Source organism: Ictidomys tridecemlineatus, chromosome 7 (assembly GCF_052094955.1).
Source record: "Ictidomys tridecemlineatus isolate mIctTri1 chromosome 7, mIctTri1.hap1, whole genome shotgun sequence".
NCBI lineage: Eukaryota > Metazoa > Chordata > Mammalia > Rodentia > Sciuridae > Ictidomys > Ictidomys tridecemlineatus.
In genome coordinates this window covers 149,166,075-149,178,652 of record NC_135483.1, presented here as the reverse complement: position 1 = coordinate 149,178,652, position 12,578 = coordinate 149,166,075, and the positions used below count along the sequence as shown (strand labels likewise).

Here is a 12,578-nt window from a genome sequence, read left to right as displayed (position 1 = left end):
CTATGTCTGCCATCTAGTTAGGCCATCTGATTCCGTCTCCAAGTTATTTCTTGATTGTATTTATTGCTTTATTATGGAAAGAAGTTGAATTAAGATAAAATTTTAGAAGCACAGCCCTCCTTGAAGGAAGAGTCTCAAAACTCTGGAGTTAAAATGTCTCAAGCATTCATAGATCTATCTAACATACCACAAGAATAATCTCTGGATATTGAAACAACTGAAATCTTCTTTTACAAGAAGTTGCAAAGAATGAGAGAAAGAATGTTTTTTTTTTCAAAAATAAATCAAACATCTGACTTGCTACACATTAAAAATGGTAATATAATACAACAGGCCCTGCTATACCAAGCAGTTTTTCAGTCAGCTGTTTTGTTGAATGTTCAGATTTCCTTTTAAATCAGTTGCATTTACTTTGCTCTCTTCGGCATTTGAATTCCAGTAAAACACACACACACACACACACACACACACACACACACACTGGGTGGAAATGAGTCAGCCATTTCCTGTTCCAAGATTCAAATCCACTTTACTTTTCTGAAAACATGATTCAAGTGATCCAACAATAATTTAATTGACTGTTCTGTAAATTCTGGAACTGACCACCACATAAACAAGCACCAGAGAAGTACGCATGAGCATTCGTCATCAACTGCCATTTTTCTGATCATCTTCAGCACTTTCTACTTATATACTTATAAAGCACTATGTTACACAGAGTAATGGAAAACAAAGTCTGTTTTCTATAAAAAATTCAACTTCTCTCCTGTTATGCATAATGTACATCTTAAATTTATAACTCATTTATATAGATGGAAAAGCAAAGCGGACAGCCCGAGGTATCTAAAATACAACAACCTGTCTAACAAAAGTGCCTTTGAGAACTTCTGGTTTGAAGGGACAGAGTCCTGGTAGGACAAGTCTCCTTGGTAACTAATTAAATGATGGCATTCAAGGGGATAAGTGTCAACTAGAGAGGAAAACAGGTGCTGAAAAGCTGTGTCCTAGTCCTGCTGTTTCATACATTTATTATGGACTTGGATAAAAATACCAGAGATAAATTCACCCATGGAAGATACACTATTGAGATAATTGAAAATAGAATGAATGATAGACTCAGTATACAAAATATGACATGCTGATGTCACAGCCTGAATCTAACAATAGAAAATCCCACTGGGATGACAGTACTGGCTTGCCTTTGGTCTGGGGGTGGGGTAGTGAGGAGGCTGATAAATTTAAAGTAAGGAATAAATGGTAAATATGGAAAACAGTACATGAAGAAAGCAAAGAAATTTGAATTTATAGTGAGCTCACTGGTTGTCAATAATGTGCATTACTGCCAGAAAAAGAAAATAAGATTTTAATCTGCATTTATAGAATTAAGTTCTCTGGGATGAAGGGAATTTCAGGCATAATTGAAACCTCCATTCTGTTCTGGTCAGGCTACACTTTCAATATCAGGTTGATTTTGAAAGATGCACTTCTAGAAAGACAGGCAAAATGGAGTTTGTTTGGACATTAAGAATAAAAGAAATAGGACTGAGTGGCAGGCATAATTGACATCAATATATTTTAATCTGGATAAAAGAAAGTTAAGGGTGAGACAAGAGCCTGATAGATGTATTAAAATATTTATATCTTTGTTATTTAAAAATTTGCCACAAATAACAACATGATGTAGAACAAGAATCCATAAGTACACATTTCTAGGGACCTCAATAAAGAGATCTTTCTAACAGACTTTGGAGAAAGAAAGTAGATATCCTCAGGAAATTCTTTAGCCAATAATAGTGTTGAATGTAGGTTCTTAAATGATTTAAATACATATTGATGAGCACTGCGTATGTTCCATGTGTTTTGTTCAGCCCAGCAGGCATGGTAGTGGGAAAAATAGATATTGTCACTGCTGCAATATAGATGCTTCTGGGCTAGTAGGAGATAAACATGAAACAAAGAATTGAACATTGTAATTACTTGCAATGAAAGAACTATGGAGAGAACATAACTCTAGAGAGAATTCTGCCAATAGAGAATTTATTAAGTGCAGGGAGTTTAGTCTGGGAGGTTAGGAAAAGTTTTCAGGAACTCACCTTTAAAGACAGGACTTGAATGATGAGTGGAGTTGACCAGATGAAGAATGAGAAAAAGAAGAGGACAGTCATCCTAAGCCAAAGAAAGGATACGGACTAGACCTTTCTTGATTTAGGAAAGAGCTTGGTGGATTTGAAAGCTGACAAAATGCCAGTGTGGTTGGAATCTAGTGAGTGAATTGGGGAGAGGCTGATTGGACCAGAGACAGGAAGTTTTGTAAACCTTTCTCTGGAAAAGAAATTTTATCCAAGGATAAATGGAAATCCATTAGAAGTTTTGAACCAAAGAAGTGACATCATCACTTCTATGTATTAAAAAAGTTCACTCTGGCCACAGTGTAGAAAACAGACAGGAGGTGCAAGGAGGAAGACTGGACGGACAGTGACCAAGAGAGAAGTGTGACTTGGAATTTGGGGATGGCATTGAAGATGAGAGTAGAGAGCAGACCCAAGAGATTGCAATCCACAAGTCTTATGCTAAACTGTGACAGAGTCTGAGAGAGAGAGAGATAGGGCTGACAGAGACTTCCCGAACGGAGGCAGATGAAAGTTCCTCTTCCTGTGAATGGGAATACCAGAGGAGAAATTGATTTGATGTGGAAAATATAAAAAAATCAGTTCTGAACACCATGATCTTGATCCCATGATTTCTTTGATCTCCACAAATTCTTGTTACACTGCCCTGGTGTTATACTGCCTGGGTAGCTAAATTTTCACTCCACCTAATCTTCCTTGTCTTTGATGTCTGAAGGCCAGACAATCAGGACTGATTGAACCCAGTGGGATCTAAGATGGCTTCCAGAGTGACCACTGGACAACCTCTAACTTCATTATAATACAAAACATGAAGATGTTTCCCCTTGATTATCCTATCTCTCACCTCATTTCTTTGTGCTATATATCTATATCTGTCTTTACATACATACACAAATAGTGATTATATCTGTATTCTCTGACCCTCAGGAAGCAGGAAGTTGATTTATAAGTTTATCTCTCACTTCTCCTATTCTTGACTGAGAGTAAAAGTCTCCTTTGCTGCTCAGTTGGGGAATTGGTTCCATAATTCAGAGAAGGAAAAAGACCTAGCCATTGGGGTAAAAACTTGGTAACAATATCTACCTATAACATAAGAAAACATGTCAATAAGCAATTAGATATCTGAATTTGGTCAATCTTTCGACCAGTGGAAGTAGAATCACCTGGAGCTTTTGATTATTTGACTCTATCCCAGCCCTAATACCTTAGAATATTCAACGAAAATGGCCAGTTTCAGTGAAACAGTGGGGAAAAAAATTCAGTCCTCACTGGATAATTACCCTAGTTAGCTTTGATCTCCTTTACAAGGCTGAGTACCTCTAATATTATCATAGAAAGATTGCCAGACCAAGTATTAAGTCCTTTATTACATTCTAAGAGTAAATGTGCAGAATAATCTGAGACATGTCAGCAGAACAAAAGCCCTATCCACATCCTTCTACTTATCTTGCCATATTTGTGTTATAAAATGCTGCCACCTGCTACAAATTAAATGACCCAGGAACCAGTTTCCTAGTCAAAGATAAGAAATAACCCAGTAGTTCCAGTAATTCATTGAAGTGACTTTTCCTAAGAATCTAGCTTAACTGATTTACAATTCTGAGTAGTAATTGTATTAGGCAGGTTTCCATCACTCTAACAAAATATTTGAGATGATTAACTTATAAAGAGAAAAGATTTATTTTGGCTCACAGTTTTGGAGGTCCCAGTGCATGATTCGTTGGCCCTTTGCTTTTGGACCTGAGGTGAGAGTCCATGTTAAAGCAAAATTGCTCACCTCTAGCCTTCAGACATCAAAAGTTATCAAATGAGAGAGAGTAAGGGACCAGGGTCCAAATATCCCCTTCAAGGGCACACCCTAAATGACCTAAAGAGCTCCCACGAGGCTCTACCTCTCAAAGGTTCCATCACTTTCCAATCATGTCACTGATGGGGATCACACCTTTAGCACATGTATCTTTGGGGGAACTCATCCAAGCCACAGTACCCACTAACTTATTGAATCATATATTCTCTTTGACCAGAAAAGAGGAAAATGGAGAAAAATTAAAAATAGAAAAACAGAAGCAGAGTCACCAATGTGAGCATCAGTAAAGGAAGGTTCAAATGGTCCCCACTTTCTAGTAGATGATGGTATGACTCAATACCCCAGCTCTTGATGGCTCAGCTCTTCAACATGTATCTGCAGAGTGCCTGCTACATGCCAGGCATTATGCAAGGTGGTACGAATTCTCAGAGCTATTATCATAACACCTTGCTCTATGTCCATCATGATGGACACTACTGAGAAAACAAGGCACATGTGTGGACGGTGATGATGGAAGGATCCACTCTGTGCTGGAGAGGCTGTCCAGGGAGCAAAGCCTCCTTGATGGCACTAATCCCAGCCACTTGTGAGCCTCTGTAAAAAGAGTATTACAGGCATTTCAATGAAAATGGAGAATGTAAATGATCTGGACAGAAGTGTTTGGCATGAGGGTGAATCCTGGTGAACAAGGGGCAGGCTAAAAGGAGATAATGTGAAAGAGGAGAGCCACATGAGGTCATTCCAGGGTTGGTAAGCCATGGTTGGGTTTACATTTTTTTCTTAGGATTCTATGGAGGCTTTTAATGATTCGATAGTTGAGTTAGAGGAAGTCAGTACTCTGACTTCTATGTGGGCACAAGACTGTAGAGAAGCAAGTACAGAATCAGTGGGACCAGTATAAAGGCAACTTAAGTCCTCCCAGAGAGACAGAAGAGTGACTTGCACAAGGTGGTACCAGTGGAGGAGATGGAAGTGGTCAGATGAGGAATGCATTTTGAAATTAGTTTTCAAAAGTAGAGAATGTACTGGGCTAGAGAAAGGAGTTAAGAAATATGCGAGAGTTTTGATCCCAACAGCTAAAGATCATTTATTGAGATTGGAAAGACAGAAAAAGAACCAATGAGTTTGGTTTTGGACATATAAATTGGAGAAGCCTAATTACATTCAAGTGTAGAAATTCAGTAGGTTGTTGGAAATGGAAGCCTGAAGTTCAAGAGCTATGTTAGGTCTAGAGAAAAACATTTGGGAGTCATCAGCATATTAAACTTAAGATTGTGCCTGTTTAAGGAGCACAGAGGAAATTCTGATTTATTTCTTTCTATTTATACCTTCATATGAAACCTGCTCGCATCACAGGAGGTAACCTACACATGTTCCTGTTTTCAAAATAACCATAAGGACTATAGAAACTAAGAGGGAGAAATATAAATGAGCTTAGGAGATAGTTGTCTGTTTATAAGATTAATGTGAAAGGTGGGAGTAGCATCTTTCCTGATCTCTGTGCTAGTAACTCCCTACAGCTTATGAAGACAGAAGGAATGAGTCCACCTAGTTTGCTTTGCTTGTTTCTCTGGTTTGTTTTTGCTATCCAGTTACCAACGGGATACTTCATGAAGCTCTACCAGACTTGTTGTTAGAGCAAATTTTTTCAAAACTGTTAATCACATGTGTTGGTGCCTTGCTCTCCCAGTAACCTTTTTCTATTCTCAATAATTGTATCTCACACTGTAATTTTAAGAATTCTACATTTCAGAGCAATTGTATTGCTGTATTCAGCATCTCATAATATTCTCTTTGTTCAGTCATCTTTCTTATGATCAAATCTTTTTACTGTTCTCACAAGGCACCATATGTTACCATTGCTTAATTTTTGTCTTGAAATATTAATTTCTAGCTCTTAGGGATAGACTGAATAAAACACATGGATTTTGCTTTCTCCTTTGTCTTAAGAATCACAAAAGATACTTACTGGTTATAAAATGACATAAATGACTGGTATCAACACCCTGATAGCCTATTGAAAAATTAGATGATTATCATTAAAGAACAATCTTAGGGCACTCGACAGTACAAGGTTATATGAAAACTGTGCAGCATAATTAACATCCCTAAATGTTAGGATCCAACATTCTTAGGATATTTGAGAGATAATGGGCCCTTAGAGGTTTGAGTTTAAGATTTTCCTTTAGAAACTATTATTCTCTGAGGACATGGGAACAGGATTACTTTATTTAGCTTAAGCTAACCCAAAATAGAACAGAGGAAATAATTCAATGAGTGAACATATATCTTTCATTGTTTCCCATTCATGCCAAAACTGATGTGTCTTGAAAATACTAAATCACTTACAATGGGGAAAATATCTTTAAAATGATTATACTTATCTTCAGACAGGAATGTTTAGTACTCTCAATAATTACATTGGAATAAAAAAAATGTTGATGACTGTATTATTTACTAGTTACACACAAGTAAACATGGTGTTTAATAGCTATACAGGAAGGAAATTTACTGAAAGTATCTAATAATGTGTCCATTTATATCCCACCTCCCTGAAAAGTCCCCAAATCTACAGAGAATAGAGTGGAAAATTTCACTCCCAATTTAGACATCTCTCCAAACTCCAGGGGAAGCTGCTGGGCTGGCCTTGCATGCAGCTAAAACCAAGCTGGACGACTGTATGATGAAACACCCAGCCGGCAGTCCTAGCACCAGAGGGGACCATGAGCTACTGGGTACAGTGGACTCCGCCCCATGTCAGGAACACTTTGGTGTGAGAAATTAAAGACACCTTCCCTGAACTGATGGCAGTTAAAATACTAATACACTTAGACATTATTTTAGCAGTTCCAATTTTGAGGAAAAATTCTGGAAAAATGCCCAAATTCGAACAAGCATTCTTCGTTATTATTTCAACAGCTGCTACAAGTACAGCAAACAGCTGTTTGGGTTTCTTAAAGCTGATTCCAACACAAGGCAATGAAACCATATTTTACTCCAAATCTCTCTCAAATTCAAGTTATTTGAATTCTCTTAAGATGAGGGTAGTGTGGGAGATGACAATTATCTGTCAACACTAGCAAAAATAATTAGAGATTATGGAAAAAAAAATCCCTTCAAAGAAAATAGGTGAGGAAAGGTAAAAGAAAAATTTTTTGTCATTATTGTGAAAACTAAATTTCCAAACTAAGATTCTAGATTCCTAGTTAATGCTTCTTCAACCACCTATTTTACTCTTGGTGGAACCACATTTTAAACAATATCTTACTGAACATTGCATCACTGAGTTGTGGAGATGAGACAAGATCCAGCTTGTGATGGAATGGATGGTCCTGAGAACAGAAAACCTCAACACTCAGTACACCCCAAAACAGTACCTGAACAGTACCTTTCATGGTGGGTGGTGTGTATACACTCTGCTTCCTCTGCTTAGGTGATGCATTCTGTGACTGGAGAAAAAAGAAAAGAGTAAAAGCATAAGATGTAAATGATGGTGCCATCAGACCTGGTAGGGAACTAAACACTGGACCGTGTTTTAAAGAGCTTTTTGACATCCATACCAAGAAGCACAGCTCTAGTCAATGAGATTGATTATACATGTTCAGTGATTTCACAGGCTTATATGTGAAGCTGCAGGTTCTATTTTATAATAAAGTTATTCATCCTTTTCAATCATAAAGTTACTCTTTTAAGATTAATTTATTTTAAACACATATACCAACATGCTATTAAAAAGGAATCTCAGCCCAGCCTGTGCCACACGCCTGTAATTCCAGCAGCTCTAAAAGATGATGTAGGAGAATCACAAGTTCAAAGCCAGCCTCAGCAATTTAATGAGGCCCTAAGCAACTTAATGAGATCCTGTCTCAAAATTTTAAAAAATTTTAAAAAGCAGATGCTGGAGTAGTAGCTCAGTAGTAGAGCGCTTGCCTAAATGTGAGGCAGTGGGTCTATTCTCAACACCACATGTATATAAATAAAAAATAAAGGTCCATCGACAACTAAAAAATCTTTAAAAAATAAAATAAAAAGGGCTGGGAATATGGCTCAGTGGTTGAGCATCCCTGGGTTCAAAACCTGTTGTCAAAAAACAAGAGAATCCAGGTAGCTAAATCTAACTGGATTATAGTATATATACATACATACATACATATGTGTATATTTCATTTATTAAAATAGTAACATTTATATAATATATATTTCAATATCATTATGAAAAGTGATTTGACCCTGAAATATCTTCTTATTTTTATCATTTCTAAATGCAAATTCTTTCTTCAAAAGCATTTTTTAAGTTACTAATTCTTTCCACTTGAGAGAAAAACATGAATTTTGAGACAAATTATACTCCATGGGATAATAATATGTGTTCATAGAATTAATGAGTGGTTCAGGAGGCATAATGAGGATCCTTGGTAAGTAATAGCAATTCATTACTCTCTTGAGTTGACACATTCATCCTAAGGTCTCTATTTGAAATTATAATGTTGAGGTATTATTCTTTTGTTTGTTTAAAAGGTAAGCCCTTTGCTAACAAAACTGCTGTATAAGACCATTATCTAAACTCACTGGATCATGATTAAGTTGTTAAAAATAGGATTTGCATGAATAATCATTTCAGGGTCAAAACCACCATTCCACAGTGATATAGAAATATATTTAAAATAAATATAATATTATTTATTCTAATAAAAATATATGTAGTCTATAACCCAATCAAATTTTGCTACCAAACTTTGCTACTCCTTTTTAATAGCATGTTGATTTATATTATATTGTGATAAAGGTAGGGGTCTTAATCAATGACTTTCAGTGTCTGAATTATTCAAAGCAGTTATTTATTTTTTTTTTTTGCTTTGAAAATCATAGTTGCAAGACACTTTTGGGTGAGTGCTTTTTCACTGCATATTAGAAAACATGATATACAGAGTTTAAAAAAATCATTAAAACTGTTTCATAAAGTTGACTTTATGAGGCAACTTTCTTTGTGCAAATAAAAATGTAATTGCCCTCAAACTCATCAAGATGATGATATTTACCTAATGCAAAAGAAATCTATTAAAAAGTAAAAAATTCAAACAGTTGCAACTGCCCATCAAGTGAGCAAATAGTACTAGTAAATTTCTCCAGAATTGTTTTTTGGAACTAGTCTATTATACATGGGTGCAGGAAGGATGACTACATTAACATTAAATGTGTGGCTGATTGGCATTTCTGGGACACTTCTATTATTTCAGTCACATCAGGTTGATTTTGTGAAGCAATCACCTCTGGAATTTCTTTTATATCTTCTTCAATACACATATTCAAAGATCGAGTAGAAGATCAATTCTGCAGAAGTGCCTTTTTGTTGTTTAATAACATAACAGTAAAAACTTATGTAATAAAAATTAACGACTTTATATAAGTGCTTAGTTTTCTCAGTTACTCCCTCATTAAAAACTTTTGAAAATCCTATGAGATACTGTTTGGGATTTTGTCTTTTTACATTTTCCTCTTTGGGTCTTGCTGTATGCCTACTTGTAATCATGGGAATTGACTAAGTCCACAGATAATTCAGTTTGATATTTGCTCCACTTCTGGGCACAAGTTTCCTACTTCCTTCCTATTTTGTATATTCTATACTATCAACTAGCCTCACTTCCTTTTTTCTGTCTGAACTCCTACAGGTGTATGTGGAGGGTCTAGAAGATTACAATGTTCAAGCTAGCTGAATGTGCTTCTTGCTGAACCCCTAGGTTCTGTTCGCCCAGGTTAAGAAGACTTCATTCCCTCCAGACTCTGGCCCTGGGGCTGAATTTGCTCCACACACCAGAAGAACATCTCCTTCCTCTAGGATTCTGACATTGCCTGGCCCTACCCCTTGTTGCTCATAAATAATCACTCAATTAATTAAATTATTGGCACTACATTGTATCACTAAAACCATCACTTTATTTTAGAAGTTTTTTTAAAAATATATTTTTTGGTTGTAGTTGGACACAATGTCTTTATTTTATTTATTTTTATGTGGTACTGAGGCTTGAACCCAGGGCTTTGCACATGCTAGGCGAGTGCTCTACCGCTGAGCCACAACCCAGCCCTATTTTTGAAGTTTTTGCAAGGCTTGTCATTCCATAGAAAATCAGAGAATTGAGGTAACTGAGAGGCAGAGATTTTAATGACCTCATTTTACTGTTCAGTCAGGAAAAGCAACCTAAATAGTTTTTACATCACAATTTACATTATATTTTATATCAAATCAGTCAAGCTAATTTTTTTTTTAAATTTTAACACGTTTTCACAAAATCTGGGAAAACTTACTTCTCCTTGTGTGTTGTTGGTCACCCTTTTGTCATCTATTTCTGAAAGAGAAGTAGTTATAACTTATTAGAAATGTAATATTCTTCCTTGTAGTATACAATTAACATTTTCATCAACATATCAAAATACTTTAATAATTGTCTAAGCTTATACATTGCAATGTGGCTTACAGCTGCAAAGGACAGCAGGACAGGGGTGGTTTTCTTCTGAGATAAACTTCTCCCAATGGTTTAAAAAAAAGGCAACGAAAATGCATTTCTCATGTTGCCACCTTTCAGTAGTCCAGAAAGAGAACCAGGGAAATGACTGTCTGAAACAACCACTGGTATTACCAACCTCACAGTGTCAAGGCACAAGCAACCTCTTCTTGATTTTGCTCCTGCTATCACTGTGTATTGAGTGTAGCCTCTATCAAGCTTCTTCAAGTTTTCCATCAACAAAAACAAACCTCCTTTCCCACTCAACCAATCACTATTACTGCAAGGAAGGCAGAACCTTTCCTTCTACTGCCCTTGAGAAGAACCAGTTACTTTCTCAAACATCTCCTATGACAGTGCCCAGGCAAATTCTACTCAGGTGGTATAAATGGTTGGGAGAAAAAGGCGTCAAAGGAAGAAGTGGTCCTATACACCTCTTCTGCAGGAGGAGAAGGTTCCGGGCCAGTCTTCTTTGCTTCCTTCTCACTTACTCTACATGAATTCTGCTTCTTGGCTTCTTGACCCAGTTACATTTTCCTGATCCTTGCATTAGCCCGAAAGCTGATTGTATGAGAAGTCTATCAATGAATTTTACTTGAGACAATTAAACGAATATATATTCACAAGAAAATATATATTATGTAGATGAAATTATTTCAAAACTACATGCACTGTATTTTTATTTTATAAAAGTTAATAAATGTACATGAGGATAGGCATATGCATTCATAGATACCTATATGCTACCTATAGTTACCTCTGAGTGATAACACATTTCTTCTTTATCTATATTTGTACTATTTGTTTTTCTTTTTATAATGAGCATGCATTACCCAATACTAATAAACAGTGTATATCTATGTACATATATGTGTATGGGTAGAAATATAGATACATCTATGTATGGGTTAGATAAGAGATAATTACAAAAAAAAGCTCACAAATAAGACAATGTAAGAAAGTTTGGAGGTAGAATACTTTGTGAGAGCTTTTATCTAATCAGTGCATTAATCTATGGATATGAATTAGCTGGGCAGTAATTTTAGGTAGGTGGAGAGTGGCTACAAGAGGTAGGTCACTGAGAACATGACTTTGGGGTTTATATTTTGTTCCTGGTGAGTGGAGCTCTCTCTCAGCTCCTGGTGGTTATGCTGGGAGCTGCTTTTCTCCTCCACGACCTTCTGCCATGATGTTCTGCCTCACCTCAGGCCCAGAGCAACGGAGTCAGCCATCTATGGACTGGGATTTCTGAAATCGTGAGCCCCAGATAAATGTCTCCTCCTCTACATTTTTCTTTTCAGGTCTTTTGATCCCAGGGATGAAAAGCTGACTAAAACAGCCTGCATGTAGGTGTAAAAAATTATATAAATCCAACCAGGTATAAAGTTTGTATTTATGTAGTAAGGCCCCAAAATATCCAAACAGCTAGAATGGAAATACTATGTATTCTAATCTGATATCTTGGTTACTAGATTTTGAAGTTACAGAAATTTCTGATGAATTTTACCACCTTTATATAGGGAAGGGCAGACAGAAAGCTATCGATTTAGGACAAAAATCATAATTGTTTGATGGAAACACTGCAAATAGCTGGCTCATTATTAGATAGTTAGGCATATTGAACAGTTCTCTCAATGTGAGAACTTTTGTTACCACATTTAATTAAATATCAAATGTGATCCATTGTGACAATGCATGCATTAGGACCAATTGGATTGTCAAATGCCATTGTGGTTTCTTAGTATTTGGTCTTCAAAATTCAAAGGACATCTGACTGAGTGTTTTAGTGATAAAATAGGATCCAGTCATTCAGCTTTTCACTTTTTCTAGTTTCTAATTCGAGCACACATAGAATAGTGTCTTTCCAAAGAAATGAGAAGAACTTCAGTGACTGCATAATTCAACAAAAAGGTTGTTATTATTTTTATTTTGTTGACATACATCAACTAGTTATGTCATGAAAATAAGGACTGAGAAAACAATTCTGTATTCTTATCATGAAATTGAAGAGTAAAAACAAAATGACTTTCAAGTCAAAATGACTTAGATAAAAATACAATCAAAGCCCCCAAAAGATCATAATTTTCTTGAGATCTATTGTTTGAAGTGTATTTCTCCTTCCTTTCCAGATTGCTATTAAAT

General features: G+C 36.1%; 1 protein-coding gene across 3 annotated transcripts in view; it reads right to left on the bottom strand.

The window, feature by feature from the left end:
* The window catches only part of Ppp1r1c (protein phosphatase 1 regulatory inhibitor subunit 1C), a 124,396-nt gene that overhangs the window by 49,766 nt on the left and 62,052 nt on the right, over positions 1 to 12,578 (bottom strand). For 2 of the 3 annotated variants that reach the window (XM_005324675.4, XM_078017704.1), the window contains 2 exons: positions 10,240 to 10,280; positions 7,325 to 7,385 (listed from right to left, as the gene is read on the bottom strand). In XM_005324675.4, the coding sequence (XP_005324732.1) occupies positions 7,325 to 7,385; positions 10,240 to 10,280 (102 nt within the window). Of the gene's footprint in view, positions 1 to 7,313; positions 7,386 to 10,239; positions 10,281 to 12,578 lie in introns of all 3 variants that reach the window. The other variant, XM_078017705.1, reaches the window with a different exon arrangement.